An 18988-nucleotide genomic window follows, 5' to 3' on the forward strand; every position below is an offset into this window, starting at 1 on the left:
AGGTGCCCAGGATTTCACAATGTTGTCTGCTTGTGCGGCCCATGGGAAAGTCACCAGCCAGGCATTTGCATGTGTGAGCAGGAAGCACCCCCCTCAACACGCCACCCCGCCTGCTCTGGCCCCTCACGTGTCCCCAGGTGACTCCAAGGTGCCCAGGGGACGAGAGCAGGTCCTATGCCTCTTCCCCGGAGCCAGGTGATTGAAACAGAGAGGAGACGGGGGACATGCCCAGGGGACCTGCCGTCTACTCACCGTCGGGTCTCTGGTGCGGCCACTGCTCTCTGGTGGAGAATGCCCCTCGGTGGGGACCACTTCAAATTCAGAGGAGGTGCCCTGTGCAGAAGAAGGGAGCCAGGGGCTGCCTGAGAGAAAAGCACCTCACCCCACCTCTTGGGCCCCGAGGCTGAGAGCATCGAGGGGTAGACATGGAAGGACAAAATCCCTTATCATGTCCAAGTCCCCTGGGCGCCCCTCCGTGTGAGGGCAGCCAGCCCAGGAAAAGCTCAGAGACCGTGAAGCGGGAATCCCGGGAAGTCCGCCCGCAACCCACAGTGTGGGTCGAGGTCACATCCCTCTGTTGCCCGTTTCCTCATCGGTAAAACAGGGATACTGGACTACCTGACTTCAGATCGCTTTAGCACTTCAGGATCGTATCTTTTTTAAATGCCTTGCACTTTTAAAATGTCTTCCTGAACTCCAGTTTTTCTTAAAGCAACCCATGGAGTGGTCAGAAGGTTGCATCCCCTTTGGACAGAGGAGGAAACTGAGGATATATCATTACTGAATGCAAAAGTAAGGACTGCAAATCCAGCACTCCTGCTGTGGCACCAGGGCTATCGCCTAGGCCCGGGTGTCTCCAACTGGTCACAGACAGCAGTTAGCATGGCCATTGCCACGATGGTCCCGTGCTAGCCTTCCCAGCCCAGTCCCAGGGATCCCAGAGGAGAGGACTGATCTGTGATAAGTCCCAGAGAGGTGCTGACAAACCTGAAGAGACTTTTTCAAGACACACCCAAATCCAGAGTGGCTAAGGACTCCAGGCTTTCCCACGCCTCCCAGCCACTCCAAGTAGAAGGTACTGGCTGTGCAACCAACAGATGGGCCGATGGTCCCTCTGAACAGCAACTGGCTCTGGACTTGCTCCTAAACCTAACAAAGGCTAATTCAGCCTTCCCTGGTCCCAGGAAAGGGCAGGGGTGGGAGGATCTCTGTGCTCAGCCTCTGCTGAGCCTCATGGCCACCAAGAACCCAGCTCTGGATCTCGGCACCACCCTAGAAAGTTTCCCTTTCACCTCTCCATTTTGCTAGTTGTCTGCGTGACCCTGGAAAATGCTCTTCTTTCTCTGGATCTGATCTGTGGGATGGAGACTCTAAATGATATGACCACTTGGGTCCCCTCCAGTCCTACGATACCAAGCAAAACTTCTCAAGGCAAATCTGCAGAAGATAGTTGCTGAGCCCCTGCTGAGAATGTGAGTTCCATGTCGCATCTGTCTGCTTTCCTAGCACTGTGCAGTCCATTCCTGCAGAACAACATGCAACCTAGCAAATGGGAGGCACTCCTTGTGCATATCAGGGTCCTCCTGGTAAGATTTAACTTCAACCTTCACTTGAAAATGGGGAACCCGAGGCCCCAGACAGACTGAGATCAACTTGCCAATATCACCCAGCAAGTAAGAAGCTAGGTTTCCTGACCCCAGCCCTCTCTCATCATGTTTCTGCCCATGGGACCTTGAAATCCAGGCGACTTTCAGCCATGACTCCAAATACAACTTACACTGGATGGAGGTTTGGGGATTGGCTCTGGCTTGTCGCAGGGGTGTGCAGGGTCAGCGGGAGGTGCTGGGACATCTGCATCCTTTCCTGGAGAATTGAGAAAACGTGGATAAGCAGCAGGGAAAAGAGAAAAGCCCAGATGCCACCTTCTTAAGGATAGCCTTGGCCAGGGGAGTTCTCAGAGTTCACTACACGAGTCCAGGAAACTGGGAGGGGGTCCCAGCATGGCCAGGGGGCCTGGGAAAACAACTGGCTCAGGAATGATGGGGTGGAACCTGGGCAGAGAGAGACCATCTTCCCTGGACTTGCTGGGAAAATCCCAAGGTGGTCACTGCTCCTTGCTACCCTGGACCTGCCTCAATGTGACAAGTACGACAATTTACAATTAATGAAATGTTTTTATATTTATCATCTCAGCCAACTCACAGGACAGCTTTGTACCCCATTTTAAAGGTAAGGAAACTGAGACATACAAAGGTCACAACCTGCCCATGGTCACACAGCCAGCAAATGCAGAACCAGAACTTGAACTTGGCTCTCCCTCCATGACCTCCTGCAGCTCTTGCCACAGGGAGCCCCTCGAGGGTAGTTGCACGTCTGCCTCTGGGGGTGGGCTCAACACCCACCCAGGACTCAGGAAACATTGGTCAATGGACAAGTGGAGGCTGGAAATGCCCACTGCCGGCAGCCCAGCAGACTCTGAGATCATCGCTTTCCTCCATGTGTCCATTCAGCAAATGTAACCAGCAGCCAAAGAGAAGGCAGGCACATCGGCCTGGGCTGAGACCATAAGGCAGAGCCGTAGCAGGGGGCATGTGAGCCCCATGCGTGGGAACCTTCTCCTCCTGAGTCCCAGACCTTGCTCTGGACTTGGAGACATGCCAGAGGAATGCACGGTGACCACACACAGGACTTCAACCCTTAGTCACAGTCAACGCTTTCCTTTACTAGGTAGCATGTGAAACCTGACATCTGACAGACACTGCAGCAGGCTGATGGGCAAGTCCAGTTCTTCCAAGGGCCTCAGCCTCCCCAGCTGTAAAATGGAAGGAGGGGGCCAGACCACAGAGCTTTTGACTCAGATGCCAACTCGAGCGACCCAAAGTAGCTTCCTGGAGCATGATGTCTGGCACATAGTAGCTGCTCATTAAAAATTTGCTAAGTGTGCTGGTAAAGATCCTGAGTCCATATTCTGAGTGCAGTGTGTGGTGATCCATTTCTAACATCTGCCAGGGCCTCAGGGGTGCTGAATCACCAGCCACTTTGGGACAAGATTATTCTGAAGTCCCTTGCACATCTGACTTTTTGGGGGATGGTTTAGCTAAAACATGACTGGGAAGATGGCCTGCGGCCTAGGGATGAATGAAGGAGATGTGGATTTGTGACTGAGGAGGGAGTCCACGGTTAAGGGATTAGAGAGGTAGAAGATCAGGGAAGGCAGAGGACAACCTGGGTTCTCTGTGTACCTGTGAGCTCGGCCAGGTGGTCGAAGGAGGCCAAAGAGGGAGACGGCGGTGGGAGAAGCTCACTGTCCTTGACCAGCTCCTCTGCCTTCTGCCGCAGCCTGGACGCTTCCATCTGGGACTCTTCCAAAAGCTCCCCTGGGGGGACAATGAGGAAGGGAGGAGCAAAAGGAATTATTCAGCTCAGTACGCTGGTTCTCCTGCCCTAGGCTCCTAAGCCTGCTTCTGCCTGGCTTCTGATGCTCCAGGCCCTGGGCTTCACTCCCCCATCGCCTTGTGGGCTGAGTGGGGCACACATCATTCTAGCCCACAACCCGAAACTGGCCTGAGAAGGAAGAGGTCTTGCAATCACGAAAAAGGAGCAGAGGGGAGTCTAGAACAAACTCCTGGCCCCTGGCCCCTGCTTCCTTCCTCACTCCTGACACAACAGGCTGGAAACTGCACAGAGCCAGGGGCTCTCTTAGCCCACCATCATGGTCCCCGGGGGGCTCCCCACAGCCTACGGCCCACAGTCAGGGCCTGCTTGAAGGGAGGAGACCCTTGTAACATCAACCACCCCTCTGGGCCTCAATTTTCCTTCTCTTACAGGTGGAGACAGGGAAACTCCAGTCCTCCTTCCCCAATCTGCCATTCTAAGCAGAGACTCGCCAAGCAAGGAAAAAGCATTCGGAAAATTGGGAGTTGTGCTCGCCCCTAAAGATTAATAAGCCCTGAGAAGATGGCAGCAAGGCAAAGGAAGAGTTTTAGGAGTATGGAGGAAAGAGAGACCCCCTCTGGACGAGGAAGTCAGTGAATGCCTCGCCTGGAGGAGGAGAGGGCACCTGAGCTGGCGGCTGATGGACAGGGACTGTTAAGTCATGTGGAGGTCAGCGGGCTTGTTCTAGGCAGTGGTGGCAGACTGAGCAAAAGCCAGGAACAGAGAAATCCAGGGGCCTCCTCCCACCTTGCTTCAAGCCAAGCTCGGCTCCCTGCTCCAACACTTGGGGACCGTTCTTGGGTTGCCCTGGTGATGCCAGCTCTCCCCATTTCTGGCGCTTCTGGAAGACAGACCATTCTACTTCCATGCCCACAAATTGGGCCTTTCAGCTCCCTCTCCCCCACCCCATGCCTCCTTCTCAGTCCCCCAAGGCTTTCTGAGTCTGTCATCATGGTTCTGGGGTGCTAGGGACTTGGGGCTGGGAGTGCAGCCACCATGTACAGAAGTGCATGAAGATACAGCTGTGGACCAGGAGGGAGAGGGATGTCTCGGGCAGAGGCACATGCCAGCTGGCACAGCAGGCTGCAGGGAAGAGGCTTGCAGGGAGAGCACAGAGTCTGCTTTACCTAACATCTTTATCCCTTGCATTTTTTCCTTCAGTCGGGAATTCTCCTCCACTAGGCGCTCAAAAGCTGCGGATGCCTCTCCCAGAGGCACGCCGCCCCCAGGGTCGTAGATCCGGTATGGTCCTCTCCCTTCCATGAGGGTGGCTCAGCCCCTGCCGTGGTGCCCGCCTGGCTGTAAGGACAACAGCAGTATGTCAGGGGGCTGGCCAAGCCACTGAGGCATCCTAGTCAGTCAAGGCCCCATAACCCAAAAGAGAACACAGCACTTCGGGCTGGTCTGGCCGTGGTACAGGAGAGCAAGACAGTCACCTCCTTTGATCTGGACACTTTGCCTTTATTAACGCAACCTACGAATGACATCAGTTTCTTTCAGCAGCTCACTGCATTGCTGGTTCATTTGGAACAGCAGCCAGTTGCGAGGTGCCATGGGGAGTACTTGAGAGCACTGGCCTTGGAGTCAAAAAACTTGAGCTCGTGGCCTGTTGACCGGGTCCAGAAGGAGAGGGACCCTGCATCACTGCACCCCCAGTGCCAAGCACGGTATCAGCTATGACGTGAATACCCAACAAACACTGAATGAATACATGATCTAGCTATTAACTCACTGCGGGATCATGGGCAGTCCCCTCCCCTCTCTGAGGAGGGGAAATGAAAGTCTTACACTAAATCAGTGATCTTTAAAGTGAAATACTTGTGCCCAGAGGGATAAGCAAGTCAATCCAATCCAAAGCTCCATTTATATGTATGTTATCTTTTAAAAAAGAAAGACCAAGAAGAAAACCCCCTGACTAATATTTAATATACGAATTGACACTGTCAACCTCCTCCTTCAGTCTCGTGTCATGTATGGTCTGTCCCTTCCAGTTCTAATGAACAGATGGATTTTCCATCAAACCACCATCTACTTATGCAGCAAGTGCTCTGCATTACTCTGTTCAATTTCCCCTACTTTATTTCACTTGAAACCGCACTGCAAAGTGGTTTCAGAATCCCAGTTCTGTGACTTAGTAGAGAAACTTCCTTCTTGCATTCATTCAACAATTATTTACTGAGTATCTACTCTGTGCTGGGTACTAGTCTAGGTGCTAGGAAATTATCAGCAAACAAAATAGACAAAAATCCCTCATGGAGCTTACATTCTAGTGGTGGAGGCAGATAAAGTAGATAGAGAGAGATGAACACAGTATTAGGGATGATGAAAACATCTATGGACAAAAATTAAGCAGGGAAATGTGAGGCAGGGACTTCAATTTTCAATGGAGCTGTCAGGAAAGGCCTCACAGAGGAGTTATTTTTAACAGAGACCTGAAGGAGGTGAGGGAACTAGCCACGCGGACATCTAGGGGAATAGATATTTCAGGCAGAGAGAACAGTAAGTGCAAAGGCCCTGAGGCTGAAGAAATGATTCAGCCCCCAGCCCTACCAAGAGCTCATCAACCAGCAAAGATCTCCAAAAGCCCCCACTGGGGACCTCGGAAGGACTTGGAACCCTGAAACCTCCCTCCCAGGATCACCATTTCAGTTACAAGTTCTCAAAGGCCCTTTGATCACCCATACAGTGCTTGCTGAAAGCAAGTGTGAAAAAGAACTAATAATAACAACCACCATTCATTAACCTACTCACCAGGCACTGCATTAAACGCTTCAGCTGCATTATCTCAGTGAAGCTGCACAACAACCCTAAGATACGTGCTAAATTATCTTCATTTTATAAGAGAGGCTCAGAGAGGTTAAGTAACTCAGCCGGGATTACACAGCCAGCAAGTAAGGGCCGAAATGCAAATCCAGTTCCACCTGACTAAGAAGGCTGAGCTAAATCCCTGCTATCCTCACACAGCTCCCCAACAAGACTCAGGCCAGAGAGGCAGAATGCAAGTTCAAGCCTGTTTGCAAGGTAACATGACGCTAGGTATTGGGTACCCGCTGGGCTGATTCCCCTGCCTTGTAGCATAGGAGATAACAAAGATTTCGTCTAGAGGGTCTACATTACCCTGGGATGCCACGGGCCAGAAACAAAAACAAAGTTCTAGTGAGTGGGACCTCTCCCTCAAAGACTGACAAACAAGATAAACACATGCTTCGAGAGGCACCCACGCCCTGCTGAGCCCCACGGAGGCAAAGGACAGTCGCCCACACTCTCAACACAAAAGTCACCAGTCAGCTTTGGTTGTTTTTAACTTGAAAGGTCAACTTTACACTACAGAGCAACAAAGCACTGATGTATTCACGGAATTGAAATAAAAGATAGTGTGGGTAGGGCACTGGGCACAACGACTCGCATATAGCAAGGAGCTCGAAATGTTAGCAGACGTGGGCGGGGGGTCCTTCCTCTGTGCTCCCCATCTCCTCCTGTGCCTCTCCAGCAAGCACTCACCGCCCAGTAAGGCGTGGATATGACTGGTACGAGCACTGGCGCATCTGACTGAGAATTTCTGGAGGCGGGAGCGTGTTTTCCTCATCTCTGCTGCCAACACAGGCCTGGCACCTGGCGGGTGAGCCATGACTGAGAGCTGAATGGAGTTTACAAACCGGGAGATGGAGAGCTGGAAGGGGCTATAGCCACTCCCAGGCAAAGTGACAGGAGGTGTCCAAGTTCCTGCTCACCAGTCCACACTCACCCTACACAGAACACACAGTTGACGCTATGTGATGATTTGAGTAGGTTTTTACTCCACATCTGGCTTGCCCAGTAGATTAGAAGCTCCGTGAGAGCAGGGGCTGAGTCCATCTGGTCTACCAGGGTATCTTCAGTGTGGTCCAGAATAAAGCCCCAATAAACCTCCAAACAGAGCAGAGAGGCTGAAAGAACCAGAGGGGCCTTTCATCTCTCTCTATCTACTTTTTTTTGACCCTGACTCTGCCTCCTGAGAGGCCAAGTGCAAACATCCCTAATGCCTGACTGAGACCCACTGACCAGAGGCACCTGATAGCCATACGGTTGTAGAATCGGGGCTGGCACAGCCATGCTCCCTCAGAGATGCCCGGAGGTAAGCCCAAGCGACAGAGCAGAACACAGGATACAGGAAATGAAACCCCATCCCCATGCCCTCCATGCCACACATGCTCTTGCTCAGCACGGGGCAGCCAACGGGCAAGCAGCGGAGGGACAGGCAGGGCTCTTCTCCCGACTCCAGCCTCGGCAGGCAGAGCTTGAGGACACGGAGAGAGAATGGGCTGCAGGCAGAGGGAGACCAGACCCAACAGTCTACTATGAGAAAGTCTCTCTGGAGACGAGAGGAGCCACCCAAGGGAAGGCCTGGACTTCGGAGGAAAGAAACACAAAGAGAGGAACAGGGAGTTTCCAAGTCCTGCTGACCTCATGCCCAGATGGTCAGCATCAGTTCCTTTCCTGGAGAGGGTTCTCGTTCCCAGGATGACAAAGCTGGATAGGAATCTCCAAGGGCAATGAGGCCAACCCCATTACCAAGCGCTCCCAAGGCTCTCTGAATGAGGGGCTGCATCACTGACCTGCCTCCCGGGCTGATGGCACGTCTCCCCCAAGTCACAGACGTCACAGACGGCAAGTGGGTGTGGAGAGGGGAAGAAGGCGCTGAGCGCACCCCCGCACGGGGCAGTACCAGAGCTCAGTGCCTGGGCATCCTGGGGCATGAGCTCATCTGACTCTCTGTTACAGTCTGAGGACAGCAGTCAGGGCCCAGAGCATGGAAACCAAGGTTACACAAAATGTAGGATGGAGTTGGACCAGAAGGTCCCAGCTCTCTCTCCAGGCTGCCACTGTCCTCACCCCCATTTCTGCTCCTGTGCTGCAATCACACCACAAGCAGAGGTCCCATCCATGTTCCTGCCAAGTCTGGCCTGAATTCCATATCCACCTGGGCCTGGTTCCAGCAGCTGCAGATCAGGTGACCTACAAGCAATGGACACCAACCTGCCTTCCAAAAACAGAACAACCGGTGGGGAAGAGGCCACCAGCTCAGACCTTGTTCCAAAACAAGATCTTGGCTCCATGGGGATGGGGGTGGGGTCCCACAGCACACCCTGAGAGGCCTGGGGATGCCTGCTGGAACCAGAAAGGCCCAGCTTGGGGGCAGAAAAGGTATCAGACAGATGGCAGGCCAGGCAGCGACCATAGAGCGTTAAGTAAAGATGGAGGTGATGCTGTTGAAATTGAAGGAGGCGCCAGCAGAAAGAGGAGAAGAAGGTGGTGAGACAGGATGACAGACAAGCAGCTAAGGAGGTGGGGGGGTGTTGGGACCGTGGCCCAAGTTGCAGCCTCTCCCCAAGAAGAAGGTTGAAAAAGGCCAGATTCAGAATTATATTCTATTTCAACTTCTGTGCTGAAATGCTGCCCATCTGAGACTGTCCTGCAATTAGCCCATGTTCTGGTGCCAGGAGTGGGGGCTCTTGGGTCCCCTAGATGATATAAATTTGCATAGCCAGGAACATCTACAAAATACCTAGCATTTTCTGAGCATTGTTTCCCCATCGGATTGTCACAACAGCCTTGGGAGGAAGGCAGGGCTGATATCTGTTGGACAGATGAGGAAACTCAGGCCTACTTGGGAATTTAATCCGTTGGATCTAATGCTGCTGGGCACTGGCTGCACCCTGGGGTCAGCTAGACCCTGCAACTCTGGGGAGTGATGTTCTCCATGGCCCAGAGGGAAAAGCCCGAGCAGATCTCTGATCCTGGGAGTTGGGAGGTCATGATGGCCAGTGGTCACCTTTTCAGGCAGAGGCAGGGGCCGCCAGGGACGCCGGTGGGTGGGGAATGCAGTGTGGTGAAGGGACAGGGTCTCTGGGAAGAAGGCACAGGACAGAAAGTCAGAGGTTCAAGCATCTACTCTGATGCCCACTCTCATGGCCATGGGCAAGCTGTCCACTCCCTGCACCTCAGTTCTCTCATGGGCACAGGAAGGAGCCTGGACTAGAGAGAAACTGGGTGATGTTTTAAAGCTGGCCTAAGGATCGACAGAGACCCAAGACTTGGGAGCCAGCAGCAAAGCAAGGAAAGACAGAGGACCCAGCACACTGGAGATAATACAGCCTTGGAGTCAAGAAAAAAAGGATCCGGGGTGAAGCAGGTGAGGCAGACAGGGTGCCACACTGAAGCGGGCACCCAAGTGCATGCACATGACCCTGATGGGGGCCTGCCTCACCTGCTGCACCTGGGGCCTCACCAGCGCCTGCCTCGCCCTGGTCTCAGCTCTGCCCACCCCCGCGGGCTGTATGATACTGGACCAGCCCCTCTCCTTTTCTGAGCCTCCGCTGCCTCATCTGCAAAATAGGAATAATAATAGAATCCACTGGATGTCAGATTAAAGACATGAAATGAAACAATATATGTACAGTTGGGAGTCCTCACTTTCTACTTCTTGATTTTTGATCTATTTAACAAAGAAATGTACTCATTTTGTAATAAAATTTCCAAAACAATAATAATAGTAAACAACAATAATAATAGTACATCACTAAGTCCCCGAACGTAGTAGGTTCTTACTAAAAGGCTGACACAGCCCCGTAACTGTGCCCAGCTGACTGGCCGTGGCATCTACTCAATTTCTGGTATCTGCAAACAACCATTAAGAAGGGACACTGGGACAACACCACAGCTGGTGAAGCTGTAGCTACGAGAAGCCCACGCTCATGAGAGATTAAGAATCATCTGAATCTCATTTTTCTCAGTTGTAAATGGGAATATCCAGCAATTCCCCTGAGAGATGACTGGAAGTGAGGCATCAAAAGCACCTCGCAAACTAAAGAAAAAAAATCTGTCCGCATCTGCACTTTGTGATGACCTCCAGTCCACCCCGCCCATTTCACCATCAGGGAAACTGTGGCTCCTGGTCCACCCGCCAAAGGTGCCCTCTCGATGACTGTCAGCAAAGACACAGCACCTACTTTAGAGGGTGTGTACTCAGGGAGCCCGTCCTGGCATCCACACCAGTGAGGAGCCAAAGATTTAATCAGTCTTTCCAACCAATTCCGTAATAAAGAGGCTGCAGGCCTGGGGTGTAAGATGAGGAACTGGAATCGGGGGATCAAGTCAAGGTACACCAGGGCAAACATCTTCCACCACAGGGCCTCAGTTTTCTAAAGGGAGGGGTTGGCAACAATAGCAATAATACAACATAACGGGGTAGACTGGACAATCTTCAAGGCCCCTTCTAGTTCGAACATTCCAGAACTTGCAATTTATTTTTTATTTTTTATACCAAAGCACATGTTTGGCTTCTTTTGGTTGTTTAAGAGGGGGTGGTAATTGGGTTATTCATTTATTTCTATTTGGAGGAGGTGCTGGGGATTGAACCTGGGATCTCCTGCATGTCAAGCATGAGATCTACCACTTGAGCTATATATACCCTTCCCCCAGAATTTGCAATTTATTATCAACAGTTTCTAAAACCCTCTGACCTTGAAAAGGCTACTCTCCCCAGCTCCAATCCCTCCTAACGCCCAAGCGGTCCTCCCATAAGCTCTATCACCTCCCCAAGAGTAAGCAGAAACCCCTAGATGATGTCTGCAGTCTTTCCCCAGGTACCCCCCTCCTCCCTGGCCTGCACCTAGGCTTCAGCTCAGCATGAGGACTGTGTCCCTCAAAGACAGCATGCATCTCCTGTGTCCTTCTTCCTCCCCTCCCCTCCACTGATTCACCCCCAGAGGGAGCCCCATTCCTTCCACTTAGCCTCCAAGACCCAGGCTCCACACCATCAGACTAGGGATAGTCGGGAGGACCAGGACCATCAGCTGGCTGGAAACGCTGCAAAAGAAGACCAAGGACCAACTAACTAGAGCTGGGAGAGGGCCTAACAGTTGCATGCTACCGTATACCAGGCTGTATCATTACACAATTACCTCATTTTCTTCTCACCACACAGAGATAAAAATTATTATCCCTGTTTTCCAGCAAGAAAACCAATTCTCTCAGCTGTGTAGCACACTCTTTATTTTTCAGATGAGGAAGCTGACTCAGAGAGGTTAAGTCACTGGTCTAAGGACACACAGCTGGTTAGTGGCAGAACAAAGAATCCAGCCTCGATCTGTGAGACTCCAACACTGCTGCCCTTTCCAGTGGCCTCCACTGCCTGAGAGGGACTCAGCTGAGGCTCAAGGGGAGGAAACTCGTCCTACTGTCCCACTACTTGGAACAAGCCCCCAGGTTCCCAGCCCCTGCCTCTATGTGTCTCTACCTTTGCATGCTGTCAGGTACCAGTCTGCCCCTGACTGTCTGAAGTCACCAGGGCTTAGAATCTCGGGAAATTCAGTCCTGTGCTTATCCAGTCCCTGGAGAGTCAACGGACTCCAGCTGACCACCTTTGGTGACCCAGACCAACTTCCTCCTCAAGGAGCCTCACTAGGCAGCCAGCATTGACTGTCGCTCAGCTACTCCCAGTTCTGCTCCCACTGGCCCTTACTCCATCATCTGGGGTCCCTTAGTTTATGAAACTAGTCCCCTCCTGATGAACATTCAGGACATTTTTTTTGCTGTTACAAAGCATGTGGCAGTGCACATCTTTGTCTAGCCCCTGTGTGTAGTGATACAAAGATTCTAGCTTCTTAAATAGGGGATTACCGAATCAGTTACCTCTGGCCTTGGAGATAATTGAAACCTCCTCAGGCATGCTCTTCTACAAGAGAACTTTGTTCTCGGCCAGCCAGGCATAAAAGCCTGATTGCTGACATCATCGAGAAAGGACATTCTTTACTATGGGAAACCTAACCATAAGAAAAGCAAATGTACACAAGGCTATATCAATAGAAACATGATTCCTAAAAGGGTGGAGGTGAAAGGTCCTCTGCTGGGTGAGACAGACCACACCTGGGGTGTGGTGTCCAATTTCAAGACCAGCTACAGATAGGGTAGGGGTGGAGGGTTGGGGGGGGGTGAGTCGGGAGGGGTCTGGAAGTCAATCCCTATAAGGAACAATGCAGGCAACACGGGCTGAGCCGCTCCAAGAGAACACTGCAGGTTCCAAATCTCCTCTGAGCTGAAGTGGAGAAGAGGGGCATCTTGTTCCTTATTCTAGGGAATAAAAGCCAAAGATGTCTTGTTTCAACAGCAAAGGCTAGAAACACCCTAATGAAGAGGAAAATGAATAAATCCACCAGGGCCATTTCACATCAGGGAACACTATACAGCTGTGAAAAACAAATGAGCCAGAGCTAGAGATATAAACGAGGATGAATCTCACAAATATTAAGCAAAACAAGCAAGTTGTAGAACAGAGTATGACAGCATTTAAATAACGTTTTAAAACATATGAAACAATACTGCATATTACTTAGGGATGCATACATTTACAATACAACTAATGAGAGATACAAGAGAATAAACTCAGAACGCTTGTTCCCTCTGGAGGGGTGGGGATGATCAGGGAGAAGTTGCAGGTGTATAGAAAATACGTTATTTCTTAAGTCGGGTGGGTGGGTGCCCAACTGTCTGCACATTCCCCTCTATGTCTGAAAGAGTCCCTCAGACTTTCTAAAAGTCAACGCTGCTGTCCTCAGACCCCCGTTCCTCTTTGCAGAGGTCGGCATGGGGGGAGCACCTGCAGAGGCAAAAGTGGAGGGGCGGGGGGACCAGGGTTCCTCAGACCACTGACGAGGCTGGCCGTGACGAAGGCGCAGACCGTGGTCTCCGGCCAGCCGAGGGCGGTGTGAGCAGGCTCCAGTGTGGGTGGAGACCAAACCAAGGGCCCCTGACTCATGGGCCACCCCCCCACGCCCGCCCTAAAAATACCAGCTCTGGCCTCTGAGCATGAGTCTCTGGTGGCATGACTCCCACAGCTCCCCCCGCCCTCCCCCCCCACACACACATCTGCCTGGGCCGCCCGGTCTGTCCACGCAGCAGGTGCTCACGACACAGCGAACAGCCTCTGGGTGAGGTCCTTGGGGAGAGAAGAGTTCAGCCCCGCCTGGGGACGGCCCTCAGACAGACAGACAGCTGCTCCTCGGCCCAGTCATCCGTTCCTATGTTCCTATCGGAAGGGTGACTGTCCCAGGCCAGTCATGGGGGAAATACACCCAGAACTTCCTGCAAGTGGCCAGGCTGCGGTGCCTGCCAAGGTTTGTCTCTGCAGGTCGGCGGCTCTGCTCCCCACAGGAGACGGGGTGCTTCTCCCTGCTTCCCTGTGCCTTCCTTCTGGCAACTCTCCGGGGGTCCCAGATACCCTCTCTCCAAAGAGGAACAGGAAAAGGAGGGACAGGCCGGTGCTGGGGCTGGGGTGCAGCAGCGAGAAGCTGGGAGGGTGGGCACAGAAAGGCCTGGCCCAGCGGGAAGAACTCAGAAACTGCTGGAGCCGGAGAGAGGGCGGCCCAATCACTGGGCTGGAAGAGGACACCCAATCAGGGCTGGAAGAGGACACCCTAAGACACCAGCCAGTGCAACCCCTTCGTTTAGCAGCTGGGACACCAAAGCCAGCAGAGAAGAGGGCCTGCCCAAGGCTGCAAGGACTGTAGTGACACAGAGGGGAGGCAAATTCAGTCCTCTGGTGGCCAGCTGTGAGCTCTTCTTCCACACCTCCTACTGCCCTCCCCACCCCTCCCTCCAAGTGGGCTGGTGAGCAGTGAGGGGAAAAAAGAGGGGGTGAGGAAGGAGGTGGGCCCACAAGAGCAAGCCACCTGTAAGAACACTGGAACGGGCTGCCTACAAGGGCGCGCACTCCCTGATCCTGGGGCGGGGGTCAAGCAGGGGCTAGATGATCACCTGCTGGGGTGCTGCGTGCTGTTGACGAAATCTGGGCCAGATTCCTCTGCGGCCCACCCACATGCATACTTTTCATTATTCCAATTAGGGACAAGACGAAATCTAAGACAAAGTAAAGGATGACCCGTCCAGAGAAGGCACAGCCTGGTCCAGAGGTGGCAGAGGGTTAAAGGCAAGCTGTTCCAAAGCATGGAACATCAGACCATCCCCATCATCTACTGAAATTCCTTCAATACCCTCATGATTAGCATCATTAACCTTAATGATATTCAGCAGCTTTTACTCATTGCTTACCCCTGTGCTGAGTGCTTGACACACACCGTCTCATTAATTCATACCACTCTGTTAGTAGCACCTACGTCACAGAATCTTACAGATGAGGGAGCAGACACAGCACCCACCCAGGTGTGCCGAACTTTAAAGCATACGTGCTACACCAGGGGTTCTCAAAGAGCAGCTGGCAGCGTCACCACCACCAGCTGGATCAGATGCTCTGGGGGTGCAACCCTGCAATCTGTTTAACAAGCCACCCAGGGGATTCTGATGCACTCTCGGGTTTGCAAACCAACTGTTCTAATCACTCCCAAGTCTTGCCGACTGACCAGGAACAGCTGACACTTCTCTGCCTGGTAGTCAAGAGCTTAGGGTTTTTTCCTAGTGCAGCTGGTCAGCTCCCCCAACCCAGCAGAGCCTTACCCCAAATCCTCTACCTGGCCTACTAAGTTCCAAAAGGGGCTTAGGCCCCAGTCTGCACCTCATCATCTTGGAGGGCCCAGCCTTGAAATCAGCTCCCTCTGGAAGCCCCCTGACCATCTGGCACCCTCAAATTGCTCCACACCCAGGGAGACTCACTGCCGAGCACCTGCTGGCACACAATGCCCTCCAGCTAGTGCCCATGGCACATTTCTGCCCATTCTATTACAAGTTCCTGGACAGAGCCAGTACCTTATTCCCCTGAGAAACAGACACAAGCGTGACCAAAAATGTTTGCTGACTACTGGAAATGCAAGGGAGCAATTCCCCCTGACTCTGCCACTACCTCTCTGGGACAAGTGCCTTCCCATCTTTAGGCCTCAGTTTTCTCATCTGTGAAATGCACCATCATCCTGGTTTCTTCTATTCTATTCATTCATTGAACAAACCCAGCAGACCCTGACCCCAGATACTCTTATCTAGTATCAGGGATGCACCTGTGAAGACTAAAGGGGTCCTTGCTCTCACCTTCCTATTCTAGGAAAAGAGAAAGCTAACAAACAGGTAAACACTAAAAATTATCATATGCCAGACACTAAGCTCCATACATATACACTTTCTCATTTGCAAATAAGCAAGATTATTGCAAAGCGTGATGAATGTATGAAAAAAATATAATAGTAATATGATAGAAAGTGAAAAAAGGGGCTACTTTGCATAGAAAGGTCAGGGAAGGCCCCTCTGAGGAGGTGACATTTGAGCTGCGACTTGGCAGATAAGGAAGAACCAGCCATGGAAAGAGCTGGGGAAAGACGTTCTGGGCAGAAGGAACAGTACAAAGGCCTCAGGCAAGAATAAGCTTGGCATGTTGGAGGGGGAAGAGAAGCAGACTGCAGTGGTTAAATCGCAGTGAGTGCAGAAGTAAAAGTAGTACCCCATAGTACCCAGAGAGGGAGGCAGACAGCCAACCTTCTGCAACACTGAGGTGCTCAAATCAGGTCGGCAGACCCAAATCAGGACATCTGGGCCCCAAGTTATAGGCAGCACTGGGGGTAAGGGTATGAGTCAGACCCCACAGCTTCCTGGGGCCCCAAAGGACCTGGTGTGGGCATAGGGGCAGGTAGCAACCCTCAGCATGAGCCTTACCTATGGGTACCCATGGGTGGGGGAAAACAGGGTCATGTAAGGATGCAGAACACAGGACACTCATGGCTGCAGCCTCTAGAGGGACACAGGATCAAGTGCTTCTGTGAAGTGCCAAGCCTTGATCACATTATTTTCCCAGGACACAGCCAGGATGGTGGAAAGGAAACAAGGCCCAGGGTTCAAGGCTTACTAGACTTGGACAAGTCTTAACCTTTTGGGGGCTCAGGTTTCTCATCTGAAAATTGAGGCTACTAACAACTCCTAGAGTTGGTGAAAAGATGAGATACTAAAATGTAAAGCACTGTGCCTGGCACACGGTAAGTGCTGATAAATGTAAGCTACCATATTTAAAATGTTATTATTGCCATTATTGGCTTTTCACTGACTCAGTTCTCTCTGCTGTAAAATAGGGATATTAATACATCACAGGATTGCTATGAGTTTGTGCCAATAAATATTCCAGCCTCTAAATCCAATATCCATTGTCACGAATGAAAAAAAAAATTGAGAGTCCCCTTTCCTGACCTCGCATCAGATGCCAAATTCCCCTCTACCATACACCATTGTTTGGAAAATGAGTAAGAGCTGATTAAATTCCATTTTGACAATACTGTGAAATAAAAATGATGCATTAGGAATCTACAGATTTCCCTGCACTGTCATTCTGCAAGGGGGCGTGGACGGACGTTGCTGGTTCTTCTGCATCATCCACAAAAGTCCCCCTGCCCTCAACCAAAACACAATTTCTCACCCAGTCACACAAAATTCCCACCCACTCCCAGACACAATGAATGCATAATACAATCACTTTCACATACACACAACCTCACACACTCTTGTAGACAAATGTTATACGGTGGAAAACTCACCCACATATAGAATAACTCCACAAAACAAACTCACTACAGCTACCGTGCACATGCACACAAATGTTGTCTCTAACAGCGGACAAAATATGTTCAACAGCACAGCAGGGAGTCTGGAGTCAAACGTGAGTTCACATCCTGAATTTGCAACTCCCTAGCTGTGTGACCCCAATCTCCAAGTATCTCGGTTTCCTAAACTGTAAAATGCGGATAGTAAAAGGCGGATAATAATGATCATATTCATTTTGAGTATGGATATGTGACCATTAAATGAGTTTAATATATGTAAGGGGTTTAGATCAGCACTTAGAAAGCGCCCAATAAGAGTTATTTTCCTCTTCATTACATATGCACGCACTCTGCTTCCAAAACCGGTCTCCCACACTGTAAACAGACCAACGCCCGCGCACACACCCCCACCTGGCTGGTCTGCACGCTGTGCACAACACATGCACGCCGTTCCCAGGCGGGCTCCCCCACGCAGTGCGCACGCGCGCCCACCACCCTCCGCGCGGGTCAGGGATTCCCCGCTCAGCCGGACCCCGCCGCCCCTGGGGGCGCCCCGTGCCCGGGGAACTCGCGTACCAGAACCCAGGAGCCAAGAAGCCTGGGCCACCTGGCCGGGCCTGATTCTCCCCTCCCCACCCCGCCCCCCGCCACAGCCAGTCACTGCCGAGGCTCGAACGGCCCAGTACCGGACTCCCTTCTTCCCGTTCCATCCCAGCTCCGGCCCGGCCGGCTTACCCGAGGGTGGGGGCCCTGGGGGATAATGCCCCGCTCTCCGCGTCCAGCCCCTGGTCCAGGGACGGGGGTAGAGGCCCAGGCAAGGCTCTGGCCCGGCAGCACTCCGCGGGTTCCCAGGCCAGGGCAGGGGGAAGAGGCCTGGGACTAGGAAGTGCCGGGGGCTGGACAGCCCCACCCCTGGGAAAGTCCCAGGTGATTGATAGGCAGCTCGCCCAATCACGCCGCGCCGTCTAGTCGGGCTCGCGGCCGCTGGGGTGGGACGCGAGGAGGTAAACAGCAGCTGCCGGAGGTCCGGGGCCTGGAGAGCAGAGGGGTGTGAGGAATGGCCGCCGGGGTCCCGTCCAGCAGGCCGGCCCCTCGGTAGGCTTTGCCTCTGGCGGCGACCTCCCGGGTCCGGGCAGCCCCTCGCGGCACTCGTTACTCCGGAAACTCCAGGCGCCGGAATGAGGCTGGGGCCACCCTAAAAGCCGGAGTTTCAGAGCAGAGTTGAGCCGCGGAGACCACCCACCCCTTCTCTGGGCCAGGGGCACGCAGGCTAGAGCGCGGGGAGAGGACTTGACAAAATGCACGTAAGCATTTGGAGCTGAGCCAGAGCTAGAGCGCAGGGCCCTAGGGTTCCTTCCACGGCGCTCCTGGACTTATCAGAGCTCATGGAAATTCCGAATTGAAAGGACCTTTAAAGAATCTTACTGTCACTGCTAACATTTTTTTTGCGTACTTACTGCTCCAGACTTGGTAGACACTTTGCATGCGCTATTTAATCCACACAGCCACCGTAATGAGATGGTTTTATCATTTTTTTACTATAAATAAATTAATATGCAAGGCACAAGGAAGCTAGATGACCTTAGTGAATGGCTGAGCTAAGATTCAAACCTAAGTAGGCAAATCTAGAGCCCACCTCTTACCCTGCCTACTTATATGTGGCCCAGACCATGGAAACACACTGTGGGATTTTCGAGACCAGTAAGGAGCGGGAGCTTGATTTAAGGTTGGGAACACTGGTTTTTTGGTTTTTTTTTTTAACCTCACCGTTTTATTTGAAAGAGGTTGAGTTTTTATTTCAAAAAATGGAAAGGCCTAACCTTGGACTAAAGGACAGCTCTTTAAATTGGGTAAATACAGTTTTATGAAAACCTTACTCCAAAAGAGGTGTTTCACTAGAACTGTTGAAAATTTAGTCATTGACAGGGCCTCATTCTCAGAAAGGATTTGGGGACCTATTCGACATAGGTCCTCATTTCACAGGAGAAATCTGTCAATCTACTGTGACTATATGAAAACACACACACGTCCCTACCCACGTGTAT

At 52.0% G+C, this 18988-nt stretch overlaps 1 protein-coding gene across 8 annotated transcripts in view; it reads right to left on the reverse strand.

Annotated features, from left to right (window-relative positions):
• TNIP1 (TNFAIP3 interacting protein 1) overlaps nt 1–18988 on the reverse strand; it is a 47466-nt gene that overhangs the window by 24020 nt on the left and 4458 nt on the right. For 5 of the 8 annotated variants that reach the window (XM_032477119.1, XM_032477122.1, XM_014567308.2 and 2 more), the window contains exons 1-5: nt 17679–17829; nt 4563–4734; nt 3243–3377; nt 1778–1863; nt 253–333 (exon numbers count right to left, since the gene is read on the reverse strand). In XM_032477119.1, the coding sequence (XP_032333010.1) occupies nt 253–333; nt 1778–1863; nt 3243–3377; nt 4563–4698 (438 nt within the window). In that variant the 5' untranslated portion in view covers nt 4699–4734; nt 17679–17829. Of the gene's footprint in view, nt 1–252; nt 334–1777; nt 1864–3242; nt 3378–4562; nt 4735–17678; nt 17850–18988 lie in introns of those variants that run through there. The other 3 variants (XM_032477120.1, XM_032477124.1, XM_006174620.3) reach the window with 3 other exon arrangements.

This window comes from Camelus ferus, chromosome 3 (assembly GCF_009834535.1).
Source record: "Camelus ferus isolate YT-003-E chromosome 3, BCGSAC_Cfer_1.0, whole genome shotgun sequence".
NCBI lineage: Eukaryota > Metazoa > Chordata > Mammalia > Artiodactyla > Camelidae > Camelus > Camelus ferus.